General features: G+C 45.4%; 1 protein-coding gene across 3 annotated transcripts in view; it reads left to right on the forward strand.

The window, feature by feature from the left end:
* The first annotated feature begins 575 nt into the window (after positions 1 to 575).
* Positions 576 to 20,055, forward strand: part of ST3GAL5 (ST3 beta-galactoside alpha-2,3-sialyltransferase 5) — a 28,004-nt gene continuing 8,524 nt past the window's right edge. Inside the window, exons 1-5 of one of the 3 annotated variants that reach the window (XM_019553136.1) lie at positions 576 to 597; positions 11,281 to 11,392; positions 15,415 to 15,523; positions 17,852 to 18,195; positions 19,415 to 19,601. In XM_019553136.1, the coding sequence (XP_019408681.1) occupies positions 591 to 597; positions 11,281 to 11,392; positions 15,415 to 15,523; positions 17,852 to 18,195; positions 19,415 to 19,601 (759 nt within the window). In that variant the 5' untranslated portion in view covers positions 576 to 590. Of the gene's footprint in view, positions 598 to 11,010; positions 11,179 to 11,280; positions 11,403 to 15,414; positions 15,524 to 17,851; positions 18,196 to 19,414; positions 19,602 to 20,055 lie in introns of those variants that run through there. The other 2 variants (XM_019553135.1, XM_019553137.1) reach the window with 2 other exon arrangements.

Raw genomic sequence — 20,055 nt, forward strand, 5'->3', positions numbered from 1 at the left:
AAATCCCTCAAGCTGCCCTTTGCCTTCCCAGCTCCGTAAGGGTTGTTGCCACTTCCTGAGTCTTCTGGGATCCTTCCTTTAGGGCAGATTCTTCCTCAAACTCCATTGTAAAGTCCACCTAGAGTCCTAGACTTATTTGAATTTGCATCTCTTTCTGGGCTAGAGGCTTCAGTGTGCTCATCTTGCTTCTGGCAGCAGCTCTGAGCTAGCCCAGCCCTTGCCACCTCACCTCTCCCCGATGGCTCTCGTAATCAGATGCAGCCGACTAGTTTCATTTAACGCATGCGTAAGTTCACCACCCTGCTAATGTCGGCAGTACATTTTATAAAGGGAAGTTCTAAAGTTCAAGCCTGGCCCTGAGCCTTGCAACTTCATCTGTAAGAAGACCTGGATCTAATTCAGTACACGGTAGGGGCGACATGACTGACTGGCTGGCTAGTTCTTGAGCAGGCATGCTGGTACTCGTTCATAAGAGGATGCTGGAAAAAAAAGGGAACATGTCCACATTCAGATGCTGAACTTGATGTTGTTTGCACAAGAGACATTGCTGCCTTTTGACTGTGGAAGGACCTTTCTGAGATGTCATCTTAATGCTAGGTACATTTATTCCTTGCAGGTTGTTGCTGTGTATTTAAAAGGTTTTGTGATAGTTGGAAGGTTGCCTGGGGAAGAGGCTGCCAAAGTGAAAATCAGTTCAGGAGAATAATCTCAGATTTGAACTTTGAATTTTTTTTCGTTCTGTAGTCCTCAGAATAATCTTTAATGTTGTCTTTGGATAGATAGAGAGTTATTAAAAGCAAAGACGTTGTCTCAGAAGTGCTGGCGAGTGGGAATGTCATAGATCACTGTGTGAATGTGCCTACTTTGATTCATTATGGACCCGAACTCAAATTTCATGTGTGTGAAATGCTGGGTAATTTGAAGGGAAGAAAAGTTACTCCTTGGCTAATAGACTGGTTTGGCTTTTACTGAGAAGAAACTGGAAAAGCAAGCGCAAGGAGCTTGATGAATGAGTCTGTGAGTAGATTGTACGATGGAGGTACACAGAGGTCACAGGAATAAGACACTTGAAAGTTTAAAAGAAAATACAAATAGAGAATTTTGAGATGGTAAAGAGAAAATGCTGTTCAAGCAAGAAAACTTTTAGCACATTTTTGCTTCTTAATCTTTCATCTCCTGCAGATACCGACATTAAATTCCTCCTCTTGGCGGGGCATACAGGTCTCTGTTCAATTGATCTGTGAATTCCTTTGTGATGGAGTAACTTTTGAAATTGTGAGAAACATTGCTCAGTAATATAAGAAAGCCTCTGTGTATTGGGATGTAACCTCTAATCTTTAGCCAGGTGGTGGTGGCAGCTTTTCAGTGGGTTTGTGCATACTGTCTGCACTCGCTTCCTTTTATTCCATGTCGATTCCAGCATTATGCCTGTTGGTTTCTTCTGGAGTTTTGTCAGGACTGATTGTAGCAAGATTATTGTAACAAGAAAAATGTCTATGGCAAAATGTTCGCTTTTTTTGCTATGGTTGTCCTTTCCCACTAAGAAATAACTTGCTTCCCTCTGCACTGCAGTTGTTTTTCTTTAATAGCTGCATTAGAGGTGTGACCCATTAATTTAGATGTGCGATTTGAGGCTTGAATTCGCTCGTGTCTTAGATTTTTTTTTTTGTTTTATCCATTTGGAGTCGGATCTCTTCTGGACGGAGGTCTTCTCCGAGTCTGCCAGATTTATAGCTAGCCTTTCATATTTGGCATAATTTATTCTCAAACCAGATGCTTTTGTGAAGCTATGGATTTTGGTAAATGCTCATTTTTTGGTGGAAACGTTTAGTGTCGTAGTAAGGATTTTGCAGAGTAAGGCGCACAACACCTCTGGGTTCACTTGACAGACCAGCAGCACCTAACTGTGGGGTACTTAACAGTAAAGGTGTCTCAGTGAATAATAATGAATCAAGGAAGCAGTTAAAATTATCAACTCGTTTTAGTATAACCACAAGTAGATGACCAATAATAAATGAAAATCATACAAAAAATAGATTGAGAATAACAAGGTGCATTACATTGTTCCTCTCTGGAGAATGCAGTGTAAACCAGTGATTCGCAGTCCTTGAAAATTAATATTTTGAGTCCATGGAAGGAAACCGGAAGAGCAGCTGCTCTTGCATGCCTGCACTCTGGTCGCAGGTCTTTTTGCTCTATGAAGCTGGAGTACTGCGTCCAGTTTTGGGCTCCACAATTCAAAAAGGATGTGGAGAAGCTTGAGAGAGTCCAGAGGAGAGCCACGTGCATGATCAGAGGTCAGGAAAAGAGATCTTACGATGACAGGCTGAGAGCCACGGGACTCTTTAGCCTGGAAAAGCGCAGGCTCAGGGGTGATCTGATGGCCACCTATAAGTTTCTCAGGGGTGACCACCAGGATCTGGGGAACGTCTGTTCACCAGAGCGCCCCAAGGGATGACGAGGTCGAACGGTCACAAACTCCTGCAAGACCGTTTCAGGCTGGACATACGGAAGAATTTCTTTACTGTCCGAGCCCCCCAGGTCTGGAACAGTCTGCCAGCGGAGGTGGTTCAAGCACCTACATTGAACACCTTCAAAAGCAAATTGGATGCTTATCTTGCTGGGATCCTATGACCCCAGCTGACTTCCTGCCCTTTGGGCAGGGGGCTGGACTCGATGATCTCCCGAGGTCCCTTCCAGCCCTGATGTCTATGAAATCTATGAAGAACAAAGAGTGACCGGATAAGCTTCCTGCTGTGGTCACTCCCCTCTTCGCAGGCTTTCAGCAGAACTGAGCATGAAGGCAGAGTAGATGCGCACCTTTTATAGCCTAACTAAATAAGGTACATGGAGCACAAGCGGTCATGAACCCAAGTTTGCGTTGTCAGACGCTGAGCATATTGTGGGCTCCCAAGCTTGAGTTGTATTTTCTCCACCGGGCATGTGTGGTGCATGCACCATAGCGGCCAGCTATCACCACTTCCTCATTAAGCAAGTTTGAGAGGGTCTCACTCACCTTCCTAAAACGGGTGCAGTGTCTGCCCAGCACTCCCCTAAGCATACTCAGGTTGCATTTGGAAAAAGCTCCCTCCAGCAGTTGCATGCCATTTGGAGCGTAATGCCCCTCGACCGCCCAGAAATGTTTTGGTGTAATGCCATGACATATTTAGCATGCAGATATTTTCATTGCTGATTTTGACGGTTTTATCCTTGTGGGTTTCATTATTCCTTCTCTTCTGTGCGAATAGTCAATGCAGAAATTTAAAGGAGACAATGCCCTGTGTAATTTAAATGGGAAATCTCACCCCAGTGAAGAGCTGAACTGTCTTTGGGTTGGTATGTAGTGTTTTGTTGTGTTTTTTTTAAATCAGTTGTGTACCTGAGGGGTAGGGAGGCTACAGGGGGCAGCAGCAGCCTGGTTTGGGGGGTCAAAAATAGCCACGGCTGCAGCGGCAACTGACTGCGCCACTTTGATTTGACAGCACAGCAGGCAGCACTGCATTTGGCATCGTGCAGCTGCCCTGGGCGCAGAACTGCCCAGCTCTGCCTGTGTTTTCTCTGGGAGGATGTGGGGATAGGACTTGAAACAGGGTGTTTCACTATCCAAAGCTTTCTTTGCAGTGTGAGGGGAAAGCAATACGGACGTCTAACTAACTACTAATAGAGGAGGAGCTTTAACAGTCTGACAGCAGGGCATGAATGGAGGCCCATAAAGGGGCTACTAGTATCTCTTAAATACTTTCTAAAAATTCTCCTGCAAAGTCATTGTGTCCTGACAAGGTTTTACTCGTTGCCTCAAAAATGTCTTCTGTTGTTTCTTTTTCCAAAGGTTCCTCATCAGTTGCATAGATCTTGTCATTCTGCAACTTCCACACATTTTTAATAGTTTTAGCAGCTGGAGTACTGGTATTAAGGCTTTTATACACAACAGTGCCTATTTCTGTTGGGATGAATCATGACTTTTGGGGGGGGGTTCTTTTTTGGTTTGGTGCAATAAGGCATTGCTCTTGAATCTCCCTAAGCTTCTAAGCCAGAGTCTGTTTGATACTTGTTTTAATGAAATATCTGTCTTGTACACCTAATGAATTCTTTTTCCCAGTGGCATCCTTCATTAACATTTTCAGACCCAACTAATGCTAGATAGTTAGTAAGCTCTTTTTGAAGCTATGTCTTAGTAGTTTCTTGTAACTTTTCTGTCTAGTCTGGCTTTGACTTTCATCCCCCCATCCCCCCCTCCCCAAATAAATTAAGGGTTCTGCTTAATAACTGACTTGTATGTCCTGCTTTACCTTGGTTCCTCTAGGAATTTTTCCCCTTGTTTATCTTGGTTGTTTGTAATTATTGAACAATATCCCGTTGTGCATCTCTGTCCTGGAGAAAAAAGAATACATTTGAGATTCATCCCAACTATCAGATATTAATTCTAGTGCAGCAGGACCAGGCATTTAGTAGTATCAACATCTGCAAATCTTTCTTTTTATTAAGGATTTAGGCTGCTTACAGATGTGGGGGGGGAACCCAACAACAGCAGCATTTTAGTTTCAGCTCGGTGCACCCCCATGCTGAGCGTAGCACATGCCCAGGAGAGACATCGCGTTAGTTGGACCCAGCTTACCCAGTGTCTGTAGAGATCATGTGCAAAGGCTTTTTGGCACTTTTATCTAATTTCTGATTGAATTGGCTTTAGATAAAAGTGCCAAAAAGCCCCACTGAAGCACGCGGTCTATACAGATGCTGGGAAGCCGGGTCCAACTAATGCATTTCACCTTTTGGTAATGCACGGAGGTTTTTTCCATTTTTTTTGTTTTGTTTTGTTTTGTTTTTCCACATTTGTCAACAGCCTTAGAGAATAAGGTAGAATATGTTCATTCTCCTGATGGCAGTTTTGTCCGGTAAACCGAAGAGCTTGAATTATTGGTATGGAAAAGTGACCGCTGCATCTGTTCCGTTACCTCTTCTAACATCTTTTATCAAATCTGTCTAGGAAAAACAGTCTCCTCCATGTATAATTTCCTTATCCCCAGAGTGTGGCACCATGTTAAATAAATCCTGTGTCTTTTGCTTTTTACCAGGAGTTCACACCGAACTGATATTATTAATCATCAGAGATATATGCCTTTGCCTTTAAGTTAAATGGGCTCTTATACTTAAATTGACCTTCAATGTGAAAAGTTATAAGTTTAATAGGTATGCCCCCTTACTTTGTGTTGAATTAAAGATGTCTGAAACAAATTAGCTTTTGTGTTATCATTTGCCCCTGCTGAAAATAAACTTGAAGTAAAATAAGGAAAGCATGTATTAGAAGAAAGGAAATGTCCAGGTAGGCAGGGGGAAAACTTTTCCTATTTCTACTTCCTTGCATTTTTTGCTTGTTCAAGGCCCATCTTCAGGTCTGGTGCCTGATTATTTTCCCACAATATGTGCAACTGATAGCTGATTTCTTTGTGCAGCTCTTGTCAGTGCTCGGTTATGTAGGTTTTTTACACTGTAGTATAGGTGTATGAATCTCTTGGCTTATCCGGGAACTGTGGGGACAGGGTGACAAGGGAAGGGCTTATGGCAGGGGTGGGCAAAATGTGGCCCGGGGGCCTGATGTGGCCTGCCAGGCCATTCTATCTGGCCTGCGGGGCCCCTCAAAAATTTAGAAAATAAATATTTATCTGCCCTGGGCCGCCTATCATGCAGCCCTCGATGGCTTGCCAAAACTCAGTAAGCAGCCCTCTGCCCAAAATAATTGCCTGCCCCAGGCTTATGAAAAGACCTCGTGGATAGCCCATGGAAACGGTCTGATTTTAGTCCTCTAATAACACTTGATGGGGTCAGTGGAAAGATGCTGTGAATCATTTTAATTCTTACGGTGCCCATTGTGCCTGGTGCTGTGCAGACGTGGAACTGAAGATGGTCCTTACGCCAGGGACTTTACATTTCAAGTGACATGATGCCTTTTGTTAGATATGTGGCAGAGCACTTGGATCCTGAGCATTGAGCATACTGTAAAAACATTATTAGATGAATCACCGGTAGCTTTTACAAAGCATGCTATGAATAGCATCAAATTTGAGGTCTTAGTTCTCTGTTTCTGTGGGTTTACTGCTGGGTTGTTTTTCTCCCTTAGCATTGCCTCTCCTCTTCCTCTCTCTTTCTCTCTCTGTCCTCCTCTCCCCTATATGTGGGGAGAGGGGAGGGTGCAGGTGATTGATATATTTGATAGATATGCACCTCCCTGAGTGTGTATATAAAAGTGTATCTGCCTTCTAGTTTTTTTTACCATGTGTTTCTTAGCATACACTATTTCTTGTTTTGTGGTATTCATGCATAAGATGCATGAGAAGACAGCCTGAAGATTCCAATTAATTGCTTCTAAAATATTTAAAGCATGGGAGTGTTGTCCACTTAAGGATAACAATGGGGCTCCAGTAAATTACAGTGAAAAGGCCAGCACCGCAAGAAAACTTTGAAGTGCAATCCATACTGTCAGGCAATTTAGCCTTCACATCAGCTTTACCCAGCTTGCTTCAAAATGCAGCATTTGAGAACCAAATTCAGTCTGCAGAAATGGTAGTATAGTCAGCAGTTACAGAGATATCAATGCAAAAAGGGATGATAATACAGCGCTATGGCTGAGATTTCACTTTCACACAAGTCGAGAAATTCAGAGCAACTGAATTTAGTATCTGTCTGGAGTATATGTTGTTTATAAAACTACCAAGGTGTATAGAAGGGGCTACCATCCCTGCAAGTTTCATACGAATCAGGCAAGAAATGACAAAGATTTAGGCAGTTTCACGCTTCTCCATTATAGCTTATGGGCAAAACGTCAAAACAGCAAAACAGTGTTGACTAAACAAAATGGAGCAGTGCTTTCAAAACTAAATGAAACTTGAAACAAAACGCTGTCCTGTCAAACTGGCAAAACAGACGTCGAAACAAAATGGTGCTGTTTCGCACAGCCTTAATAGCTAGGCTCTGTGGGCCCCGGTGCATTGCAGCTTCCCTGCCACCTACCTTCAGCAGCCTGGGCTCCAGGCAGGCCTCTGCTGCTTGCCGTGGATGCCAGGCTGCTCATGGCAGATGGTGGGGAGGCTACAAGTGGCTGCACTGGGGTCAGTGGAGCCTAGTTATTAGGTACTAGTCCCTGCCCCCTTCACTACCATACCAATTTTTACCCCTATCATTATAACAGGTTAAATGAATATTTTTAATGGGTATTTATATCCCGGGAAGACATTGTGACAGGTTGTGATAGGTACACATGTAGGTGCTGCAATCTGTTACCACCTTTGGGCTAAGCACAGACAGTCAAAAAGCCCGAGGCTGAATTGATTCAGTCTTAGTAGGTTAGTCTAAGCTGTAAAGATTGAACCTTAATAAGCAAATGAACAGGCACTCACTTTTGACTCCGGAAATGCAGCTACATGCCTGCAGTGGATTAAGCCAAAAGCCAGGGGGTGCTGGAGCACAGCTCTCTGGCACATAGCCAGCATGGGCTGTGTGTTCACTTCCTCGTCCTGCTGCCCCTGAGGTCTCTGGGATTTGCAGTCCACAGTGATGGCAGCAGGACTCTGCAGGGTTACTCATCACTTCCTCTTCCTGCTTCCAGGTGCCTCTGGGACTTGTAGTCCACAGTTGCAGCCAGCACTAAGTAAACCAGCAGGGCAGGGCAGAGCAGCTCTGTACTCAGGGGTGGGAGAACCTCCGTCCCTGGCCCCAGACTTCAGCCAGGGTTTGCCTGGGGGTTGCGGGGGGTGGGCAGCAGTGAGCTGGCCAGTGAGCCAGCCCTCACTGCTCCAGCTAGGGAGCACAGGGGTGGAGCCAGCCCTGCTCTCTGAAGCAGATATGCCAGGGCTGCAAAGCATGCTGGGATGCTGGTAGACTCTGATTTAACTTGAACCAGGAAGGGGTCTGGGACAGAAGTTTCATAAACGGGTGTGACCTAAATCAGTTAAGTCTGATGATGCATTCAACCAGGTTTGTCTTAAACCAGTTTCAGCCACTTGGAAACTTTTCAGCCTTCACAGTCAGGGTGGCTAGGAGCTGGAACTAACTTCCAAGAGAAGTGGTGCTCACCTGTACCCTGGGGGTCTTCAGAAGGAGGCTAGACAGTCACCTAGCTGGGGTTGTTTGACCCCAGCATCCTTTCCTGTCCGTGGCAGGGGGTCGGACTTGATCTGCTTAGGTCCCTTCCGTCCCTACCAACTATGAAACTGGTTTATGTGCACTGAACTTCTGTTTGGTTACAGGTTTAAACCAATTTCTCATCACTTAAACCAGTTTATATGTAACTTCTGTCCCTACCCTTTGTGTCCTAATGGATGGAGCAGTAGACGGGGGTTCAGGAGACTTAGGTTCTTGTCCAAACTTAGCTGCTAAGGGACAATGGGAAAATCATGTCACCTCTGTGTAAATTTCCACAGCTATAAAATGAGAAATGTAACTGATCTCCTTTAAACACCTTGAGATCTACTAATGAAAAGTACCACGAAAGAGCTAGGTACTGGTGGTAGTGAACACACAAATGGATATGAGAATTTGGGGACCCTGTACAGCATGTAATCATTCTGGTTAATATTACAAAGTTTTTGCATAGTTAATATTAAAATGGTCTCTGCTGTTGTGTATTCACCTTCCTGACAAGGCTTCCAGTGCACATCTGTTGGTGGAACTGAGTCAACATGGCACATGGTGGCCACTGGTGTCCCCCAGGGCTCAGTACTTAGACCAGTACTCTTTAATATATTCATAAATGATCTGGATTCGGGTGTCAGAAGTGGACTGGCCAAGTTCGTAGATGATACCAAATTATGGGGAAGTGTGGTCACACTAGAGGATAGGTTGGCAATTTAGGCCAACCTGGACAGGTTTGCAAGGTGGGTGGATCAAAACCTAATGACATTCAACACAGAAATTCAAGGTGCTCTGCCTCGGGAGAAAAACCCGCATCATACATATAGGTTCAGCAATGCTACACTCACTAGCACCATGACCGAAAGAGACTTGGGGATCATGACTGACTACAAGATGAACTTGAGCCACCAATGTGATGCTGTAGCTGGCAAAGCGAATAAAACTCTGGCTTGGATCTACTGATGCATCTCAGGCAAGACCCAAGAAGTCATCCTCCCACTTCACTTGGCCTTGATGAGCCTACTTCTGGAGTACTGTATCCAATTCAGGCCTCCACACCAGAAAGGAGAAGCTTGAGAGAGTCCAGGGAAGAGCCATGCACATGATCAGAGGTCAAGAGAACAGGCCTTGTGAGGAGAGGCTGAGACCTATGGGACTCTTCAGCCTGGTGAAGTGAAGGCTCAGGGGTGACTTGGTTGCAGCCTATAAGTATATAAGGGGGGTGCATCCTGAACTGGGAGCACGTCTGTTCATTAGGGTACCCCAAGGGAAGATGAGGTCCGATGGTCACAAATGTCTGGAAGACTGTTTTAGACTGGTCATAAGGAAAAACTTCTTTACCATCCGTGTCTCCAGAGTCTGGAATAGACCCCCCCCTCCTCCCCCCCAGAAGTGGTGCAAGCACCTACTGCGGATACCTTTAACAAATGCATGGATGCTTATCTTGCAGGGGTGATCTGACTCGAGCTGACTTGTGCCTCTTGGGCAGGGAACTGGACCTGATGATCTCGTGAGGTCCCTTCCAGCCATAATGTTTGTGAAAATCTGCCAGGCTAGAAATAATGTTTGGTTGTAAAAGCACCACAGCTGCCTCTTCAGGGTAAAATGTACAGGCAGTCCTCAACTTAAGATGTTTTGAGTTACAAGAAACAGCACTTGCAATGTTTATAAATTGACACCCTGTTTCGACTTTCTGGCGTTAGTTTTGACTTCACAATGCTTGATCCGACACCACAACAGTGAACAAGTTTGCTGCGTCGCCCATCTTCCTGGAGAACGTCTGTCCAAACTTCCTTGGACACTTTCTTTAAGAAAGCAGACAAGACTCCAGAAAAACCTGCAGCCAAGACTCCTGAGAAGACTAGCCAAAAACCCTTCAAAAAGTCCAGCAAAGTCACCTCAAAGTCCTTCCAAATCAATATGATTGCTATTCACAATATAAATACATTAATGTAGCTATATGACTCATGTATAATTGACTGAGTACAAAATTCTGGGATATTTTTGGTGAAAATCGGGTATCAGGCCTTGGTTCAGGAACCAATCCCCCATTTATAACATTGTTTCCTATGGGGAAAATCGGTTCTGAGTTGCAACGTTTTGACTTGCAACACAATCTGTTCCTGAAAACCATGTTGTAAATCCAAGGACTGCCTGTGCTTGGATGGTAGGTTTGCCTGAACTGGGAGAAGACTCTTGTGAAGGGTTGGGGGGGAAATAGAGGGAATAATTTTGATGATGAAGAAACAGGTGACAAAGTAAGGTCTTGGGGAGGAGATGAGGGGGAACAGGTGGGACTGTCTACTGGAGGGGGAAGAGGTTGAGCAAGTAGGGGAGTATGAATGGGAGGGGGCCGTTTCAGCTATGGGATAATCCAAGGTCCGTGACGGGAAGGTGGATGGAAAGACTCCACGATGAAGAAACAACCCATGTGCTGTAGTAGAAAGGTCCTGAATTTCCCCATGCCCTCAAAGGATGCTTCATTGTGATGAGGAAATGGGAGGAGTGCAGGAATATAAGGAGGTGGGGATAACTCTGCCGTCCTAAACAAACACTTTCCCCTTCCCATGGGATCCTGTTGGTAAGACGAGCCAGCGAGAGAGGTCGTGTTGTGGAAGGTTTTTCTTTGGATCTGCGTTCTCTTGCGCGTTCAATAAACAGCGGCGGTCTGGAAGAGGTAAATTGTGAATCGGAGAGCTTGCACTCCATATGAGTTTCTGAAGGGATGCAGTTTCAGCTACAGTAGGGGAGGAGTTTGAAAAGTCGCTACTTGAACTTTGTCTGCTGACTCCAGTTCTCAGCAAGGGTGTTAGAGGGACAGAGAGGGGATTTATTGCCTGGTGCCTCTGAGAGCAGGCTGGGAGGTGGCCAGGAGGAGAGCACAAGCCGATTGATGTAGTACAAAATGTGGTATCTTGGGCTACTAGAAATCCGATTGTATAATCTGGCATGTGGAAATGTTTGCATATTTCTAGAGCTGTTACCTAGCAGTATGGGCAGGATGAAAGTCAAACATGCAATTCAGTGTTTACAGCTGGATAACCAAGAAGCCAAGTTGAGTGAACCAGTTTCAGTACTTTTGGTATTTTGTCCCTTTTTTTTCAATAAAGATCTTAAGTGTGTGTTTTTTTCCCCCCCCCCCGTCCCCCCTTGCAGCAATGCTGAGTGAAGATAATCATGTGGAGTTGGAAAGTGACGGTTTGCCTTCATTGCAATGGTATAAGCTGGCTGCCCGCAAAAATGAAAAGACCAAGCTGGTTTTTAAAAGGTACTCTCAAGTAAGTGTGTCTGCTCTAGAAATTCAGAGTTCAATTGTTGTTTCTTCAAGTATGCTGTAGGCACTGAAGCTATCCTGGTGGTGAGCATGATATAAAAGTCTATGGGGTATTTACAGGAGCTAAAAAGGAACGAGGCACTTGGCTTGCTTTTATTTTCTCGTTACCTTTTAAGTTGCAGGCACGCCTCAGAGCAGGCGGGGGGGGCAGAGGCCTGAGGCAGCACAGCCCGGGTCTCTCCCCTGCTCCCGGCATCAGCTCTGTGCTGGCGGCAACTACGTGGGCACCTTGGGGCGGGCAGCAGGCCTGCCCCGAGGTGCCCATGCAGTCACCACCAGTATGGAGCTGATGCCGGAGCTGTGCAGCCCGGTGCAGCTGTTTGCAGCCTGCTTGCTGCAGCTGCCCAGAGCCCAGGCTGGCTCCAAACACCGGCACCGGGCTTATCACCTCCATGCCAGGAGCGGGGGAGAGACCAGGGCTGCGCTGCTGCAGGCCACTCCCCCACCGCCCGCTCCGAGGTGCGCCTGCATGTGCCGATGCGGAGCTGATGCCGGAGCCCGGCACAGCTATTTGGAGCCTCCTGGCTGCAGCCGGCCCCAGCTCTGGGGAGCTGCTACCAGCCTGGATCCTGGGGTGCTGCAAGCCCTGCTGGGAGCAGCTCAGGCTTCGTCGCTGGCAGTAGCTACCTGGAGCCAGGGCTAGTCGCGGCGTGCCAAGCAAAATGGCCTCGCGTGCCACGCTCGGCACGTGTGCCAGGGGTTGCCGACCCCTGATGTAGAGCAGTCGTAGTCCTGTGACTGCAGCCTTTCTGTTTCTCATTGCTTTTTCCCCTACTGTGCATTACTGCTGTGTCTTGTCTGAATCTTGATTGTTAGACCTTTGAGAAGAAGTCTTGCTGCTCTTTTTTTTTTTTTTTTTTGAACTAAGACATCTAGCACACTGCTGATTCCATAATTTTACTGGAAGCAAAGCAAATGCCAATGTTTCTGATATCTTTAAAGTATCTTTTAGTAAAAGAGAATGGTTTTAATAGCCCTAAAGGGTGCATCCTTTGAGGCCGATAATCTCTCAGTAGGTTCCATTCATGTGAGCTAATGTTTTAAACTGAGGATGCAATTTTACCTTACTTTGTGAGGTGAGATGCTAGGTAATCTTCCATACTGGCAGTTCAAAATACTTTTGCTTCTTTACAGTTGATTTTAATCTTTGTCAGAACTAGGACATGTCTTTTAATAACTATTATCTAACTTAAGCAGCAATCCTCTCTCCGTGTGGAGGGTGATGGAGACATGGATTAATCTTCAAGTCTTAAGATCATTATAGTAATTGTGTAATTGTTAAAAGTATTGCCTGTGGGGGATGGTGGGTAGGAGAGCAAGAAGAGAGAACCTATTATTTAAAATTATCTCAAATAAATACTATAATGCATGATTTAAAATAAGGGAAGTATGCTGTGCCATTCCACCTAAGGTAACTGAGCTCAGATTGCTGGTATTTCTTATTACTTAGGATTTTCATTTTTATGTAACATGTCCAAATTACAGTCAACATCATTTAAAGCTGCTCTTGTAATCCTGTCTCTTTAGTATGACACAGAACAAAAAGTATCATGGCACATAAAAGAAAAAGCCATATGCTTGAATTTTTAGTAGCTAAATTTTGCAATGTATCCGTCAAGTCTACTGAAATTAGATTTAGGAGCATCCAAAAGTTGTTTTCAGTATTGGATTTTAGGCTCTGAAAATTTGTGATTTGGTTTTTCAACATCAAAAGTACTTTAAAATATGTTTAAACATGCAATCTGAATGTGAGCAATATTTCATTTCTGGTCAGAAATAGGCAGGAAAACTAGCAAGTATGGCAGAAGACCAGCTTGGCTTGGCAGGAAACTCCTTAATAAACTAAGTCACAAAAAGGAAGCTTATAAGAAGTGGAAACTTGGATAAATATCTAGGGAGGGAGTATAAGAGCAGTGTTTGGGCATGCAGGGATGAAGTCAGGAAGGCCAAAGCACAATTGGAGTTACAGCTAGCAAGGGATGTGAAGGGTACCAAGAGGGGTTTCTACAAGTATGTTTGGTAGCAAGAGGAGGATTAGGATTAGAAAAGCTGGATGTGTACACCTCCATTGGGCTGGGCAGGATGCACTCAAGGGTACCGAGGGAGTTGGCTGATGTGATTGCAGAGCTATTGGCCATCATCTTTGAAAACTCATGGTCAATAGGAGAGGTCCCGGATGATTGGAAAAGGGCAAGCATCCTGCCCATGTTTAAGAAAGGGAAGAAGGAGGATCCAGGGAACTACAGACTAGTCAGCTTCACTTCAGTCTCTTGGAAAAATCATGGAGCAGATCCTCAGTGAATCTATTTATAAGCACTTAGAAGACAAGAAGGTGATTAGGAACAGTCGGCATAGATTTGCCTGGGGCAAGTCATGGCTGACCAACCTGATTGCCTGCTATGATGAGATGACTGGCTCTCTGGATGTGGGGAGACAAGTGGATGTGGTGTATCTTGATGTCTGCAAGGCTTTTGGTATAATCTCCCACATTCTTGCAGGCAAGCTAAGGAAGTAGGCTGGATGAGTGGACTGTTAGGTGGACAGAAAACTGTTTGGAGCATTGGGCTCAGAGAGTAGTAATCAATGGCTCCATGTCTAGTTGGCAGCTGGTATCAAGTGGAGTGCCCCAGGGGTCGGTCCTGGGGTCCGTTTTGTTCAGTGTGTTCATCAATGACCTGGAAGATGGGATGGATTGCACCCTCAGGAAGTTTGCAGATGACACCAAGCTGGGGGGAGTAGCAGATATGCTGGAGGGTAGGGCTAGGATTCAGAGTGACCTCGACAAATTGGAGGATTGGGCCAAAAGAAATGTTGAGGTTCAGTGAGGACAAGTCCAAAGTCCTGCACTGAGGCCAGACCAACCCCATGCACCAGTGCAGGCTGGGGGCTGACTGGCTGGGTAGCAGCTCTGCAGAAAAAGACCTGGGAGTTACAGTGGACAAGAAGCTGAATATGAGCCAGCAGTGTGAACTTGATGCCAGGAAGGCTGATGGCATCCTGGGCTACATTGGTAGGTGTGTGGCCAGTAGGTCAAGGGAAGTGATTATTTCCCTGTATTATTCAGCACTGGTGAGATCACATCCGGTGTACTGTGTTTAGTTTTGGGTCCTTGACTGCAGAAAGGATGTGGACAAATTGGAGAAGATCCAGCAGAGAGCAACAAAAATGGTTTGGGGGCTGGGGGACATGACTTGTGAGGAGAGACTGAGGGAGCTGGGCTTATTTAGTCTGGAGAAGAGAAGACTGAGGTTATCAAAACAGATTTGATAGCAGCCTTCAACTCCCTGGAGGGTGATTACAAAGAGGCTGGAGCTGGACTCTTCTCAGCAGTGCCAGGTGACAGAACAAGGAGCAATGGTCTCAAGTTGCAGCAAGAGAAATTTTGGTTGGATATTAGGAAGAATTTGCTCACTAGAAGGGTAGTAAAACACTGAGCAGGTTACCCAGAGAGGTGGTGGGATCTCCATCCTTGGAGGTTTTTAAGACCCGGCTCAACAAAGCTTTGGCTGGGATGATCTAGTAGGGGTTGGTCCTGCCTTGAGCAGGGTGTTGGACTAGATGACCTCCTGAGGTCTCTTCCAACCCTAAGTAAATCTGTTTAAAACTAAACAATTCAAAGGCACTTTCTAGCATGCAAGTTGACAAAGAGCAGCCATTTAATGCAGGTCACACCAAGGAGACGTTTAAATCGAGCAATATAGGCACAACACCAAGATATCAGCGATTATCAGCGATCACTCTCCATATTCATCACTTAAATGCAAAGAGCTTTGGCATGAGAGAGAAGGCAGATTACCACAATTGGATCATACAGTTTCTTAACTTGGATTGCATTTAAATGTATTTCTGTAATTTTTGTTTGAAATGGTTCACTTGTAAGCTTCTTGAAGAAATAAAAAATGCCTCATCTAATGGCGGTGGCTGTAAAGATAATCAATGGCTCTGTTTTGTTGTAGGCACTTTGTAGGCATTTTGGTTTTCGTGTGCCTCCTGTACATCCTGAAGTTAAGTTGGGGCCCTGACGCATGTAAGAAAATCCATTATGTGGACCCGCAACGTGTAAAGGTCTGGTATCTTTTGCCTATATTCAGTAAATATTGCTGATGTACAAAACAGAGGGTTGGAAAATCCACTATACTCGGATCTATGCCAAGGGAGTCATGTGCTGAAGTCCTTTGAATTAATTAAGGGTGAATTAATTTTGTATTACAGCCTGCTTCATTTTTTGCATTGAACAGCTGAGGTCTGCACAAGACCTGAAGAGCGAGACTTGCACAGAGAAACTGTAGAGATGTAGGGGTAAAACGGGAAAGGGGAGCTAATGAGCTGTAGGTATAGTTCTCAGAAATATCTACACTGATATCTACTTGAAGCACCCCAAACACAGATTACTGCATCTGGGGCTTAAATCGGGTCTGGTCAGGCTCCACCCTCCCTCAATGTCTGTGGCCCCAGAACAGTGGAAAGCAGAACGTCCCCTATTCGGTGTCATTGGACTGACATTGTGCTTCCCTCTCCCCATATGGACCTACAGTGAGAGGTTGGGGGAAATGTGGAGAACCACAGAGAGGAGTCATTCGAGTAGGAGAAGCCAAAACAGAGTGTTTAGGACAGGGGTGGGCAATTATTTGGGCCCGTGGGCCATGGAGTTTTTGTGAAGCGTCATGGGCTGGGCAAGCTGCCTTCCCTGCCCCCCCATTCCCTCCTGCATACAGCTCATCAAACCTCCCTAAGCGGCTCTGCTCCACGCTCGGCTGGGTGGCTGGGACAGGGTCACGGGCAGGCAGGGAGCAGCATCTGGGAGTGGGGCTGGGATTGCACGGGGCTTCAGCCTGGGGCAGAGCCATGTGATCTGCCCAGGTGCCCCTGCCACGGGCACCAGTTTTGTGGGCAGGGGCATGCGGGGAGCGGATTGCGGCTCTGCCCTGGGCCCCGGCCCCGTACCATCACTGCTCAGTGATCTGGGGGGGGGGAGGTCTCCATGGAGACTGGCTAGGACCTATGTGAGCAAGGGCGCACAGCCAGGTGGATGGGATGGGGAGAAAATTATATTACTAAGACAGGTTAGCAGTTAGTTGGTAATGTGTTTGGGCAGAGTGCCAAAACCCCCTGCAACCTACACTTCGAAGATGTTGGTGGGTCGGGGCGGACGGTGGGGGAGCCGCAAGGGGCCCAACCCTTGTCATGGCAGCACAGCCCCAGCCCCTTCCCCGCCGTGCTCCCTGACGTGCATGTGCAGCTGCTGTCAGCAGTGAGCAAGGCCAGGGCTGCTGCGAGCAGTCCAGGATCTGGGCAGGCCCTTGCTGCTTGCCACAGAGCCCAGGCTGCTTGCAGGAGGCAGCCACAAAGCTGCAAGTGGCTGCCCTGGAGTCTTGGCCCGGCTCGTTGCCAGCAGTGGCTGCACATACGCCTTGGGGCACTTGGTGAGGAAGGGACCAGGGCTGGGCAACCAACCCAGCTGACCTGGACCCTTCTCCCACCCTGCCCTTGCCCCCGGCAGCCTGGTGCTCCATCGCGCCACTTTGCTGACTTGGGTGCACCTCCCAGGCTGTGCAGGTTGGGTCAAGCACACAGGGTGATGCAGCCAAATGCTGCACTTCTTGCAGGTATTCAGCTCATCCAGCTCTGTGCTGTTTGCCCACCTGCGCACATGCTGCCGCTCAGTCCCTTCCCGGCCACGTGCCTTGAGGTGCACCCTCAATTGCTATCGTCACAGAGCCCCGAACCAGGGCTCTGGAGCCTGGCGCAGCCTCCTGGCTGCCTGCTGCAAGCAGCCCAGGCTTTGTGGCTGGTGGCAGCTGCCCAAGCCCAGGCCAGCTGTGGTGTGCTGAGCAAAATAACCTTGCATGCCATGCTCTGGCACACGTGCTGGGGGTTTCAGACCCCTGATATAGTGAGTTTTTAAACCATTGTATAAACATAATGCTCTTGAGATGAAGTCGAGTTCACTGGCACAAATGCTGCAAGTCCTGTATTGCATCTGTAGTGTTTCTGGTTTTTGCATCGCTGGCAATGCAGCTTTTAGTTAATGAGTTACTGATGTGTGGGACAGGGCAAAATGTAGGCTTTCCTGCACCTGCATTTGCTGTGCTGTTTATTTGTTTTGTAAATAAAATACCTGGATGTTCCCTGATAGCATTCAGGAAATGGACATGCTTTTACTAACATTTTTCAAATGAAACCTTATTTACCCTTTAAAAAATGCCAGAGGATTTAAAAGTTGTGAATTCACAGGATCACCCTACAAAGACCATTCCAGATTTTAACTGAGTGCTTTAACATTTTCCCTCAGTTGCTTATTCAACTTGGCTTTTCTTCTTAAAGACTACATCTGCTAGTTTACTGTGATTGCTAGTATTCTTTTGACTTAAATTGCATGTCTCTTGCTTTCAGAGAATACAAAAATATGCCAAACAAGTGTTGCAAGGAGAATGTCGATCTTCTTTTGTGAAAAAGGAGATGAGCAGAGTATTTTCAGAGAAGTACGGTGCAGATATATATCCCTTTGTAGGGGAAAACAAACATTTGGATGAAGCTGTGTTTAAATATGAGCCACCCTTTGGGTTTCAAAAGGTCTCCGATAGGCTCCAGAAACTTTTGGAGCTTTTACCAGCACACGAGTTTCCAGAAAACGTGAAGCTGAAGCACTGTAAACGTTGTGTAGTCATTGGGAGTGGTGGACTCCTCCACGGCCTGGGGCTAGGGCATACATTGGATCAGTTTGATGTTGTCATAAGGTATGTATTTCTCTTCTACAAGCTGTTTTATGTCTTGATTACAGGCGGTTTTCCTCTGTTGCGGGGAAGAAATCACAAACCTCATTTACTTCGTAAATCTCTGTTTGAATCTGCTGATAATGAAATGACTTTGGACTTTATGGTATTTAGCAAATGATGAAGAAGGAAACAACTTGCTCCAGTGCATGTTACAGGGACACGCATCTGTAATGATTACAGGGTGCATGACCACAAAATGTACATATTCAGAATAGTACTTTAGGAACTGGTGCAGTCGTAGACTAAGGAGGGGCATCATATGTTTTTAACACGAGTGTCTGAGTGTGGTGACCGAGACATTTGAATTCACTTCTTCAAGTTGTGGTTGTCTGGGTAAGCTTATGAGCGGGTTTGCTTTTATGATAGCTGATATTTCATATGTTTATATGTGCAGGAAGCTGCAGCAGAGCTCATGCTAAATACTCTCAAATTAAAAAATGATAAATGCCATGTTGAATTTTAGAAACAAAAATAAGGCTTTACTGCTTTTAATTATCATTCCTCTTGAAGAGTCAAGAGGTTTTCAAAGTTTTTCTTGTTGCTGCCAAAAGAATTACTTACTGAATTCCAGTCACAGTTTTGCAAACCAGTTAGACACTGAGGTATAGTGGGTATTGCTGATAGCTGTATGGCACAGAGCTTTTTCAGTATCGGTGAAAATAAGCAGGGAGCTTGCTTTGGGTCTGTTTGAATTAGCAGAATGTAGTATATGCCTTTGCATATTTACACCCCCAAATAAGACGTACACCTTATTTTTGGGAAGGCAAAATGAAGAAAGTTGTTTTTTTCTTCTTCTTAACTGACGAGTTCAGAATCAGTTTCCTCATTTAAAGACGTGCATTTAAAGATACGCATTTTAGATTGCTAATTTTAAGGGGAAAAGTGAGTGTGGTATGTGAATAAATAAGTATGACACCCTCGCAGTACTATTTATTTAATCACTTTGAAGTGTAGGCTCTTTATTTTAAAGTTTGTATTGTGTCAGTTAATCTAGGTATAGAGTTGCCTAACTGAGGTGATGGAAGGTGATTGAATTTGTGGGGTAAAAATGGACCTATTTGTTGATAGCATTCTCAACTATAAATTGTATGGCTAATAACATTCACTTGTTAAGTATTTCTGCACTGTTTTAATAAAATTGGACCGCTTGCTTACTTCATATCTTGTTTTTACTCTTTAGATTAAATGATGCACCCGTTCAAGGATATACGGATCATGTTGGGAACAAAACTACCATAAGGATGACCTATCCAGAGGGAGCCCCACTTTCTGAAAATGAGTATTATCCTAGCAGCTTGTTTGTCGCTGTTTTATTTAAACGTGTTGATTTTGATTGGCTTCAAGCAATGATAAAACATGAAACATTGGTATGTAGTGGCAGTATGCTTACCATACACTTCTTTGTTCTGATGGATAAGACACTGACTTTCTAAGCAAGTAACTTGTTGTGTTGTACTCTACTCTCTCTCCCCCTTTTTTTTTTTAATACTTCAGGCTATTTTCATATCAATGTTGTATGTACACTTACAAGAATGCTTTTCCAAAGAGAGTGCTTATTTACTGGCACTAAATCTTACAACATCTAGATAGCTTAATAATCCAAGTCAAAATATGTCTTGCCTTAAGTGAGTTGCTCGAAGTCATGGAACTAAGTATAGAACAGGGATCGGCAACATTTTTGGGCAGAGTGCTGAAAACACCCTCAACCTCAACTTGTAAGACGTTGGCATGGCAGATAGCAGGGTAGCCACAAGGGGCCTGATCCTTGCGGCACCACAGCCCTGGACCCTTTCCCGCCGTCCATGCCAACACATGCATACC

This window comes from Crocodylus porosus, unplaced genomic scaffold (assembly GCF_001723895.1).
Source record: "Crocodylus porosus isolate Cpor-Errol unplaced genomic scaffold, CroPor_comp1, whole genome shotgun sequence".
Taxonomy (NCBI): Eukaryota; Metazoa; Chordata; order Crocodylia; family Crocodylidae; genus Crocodylus; species Crocodylus porosus.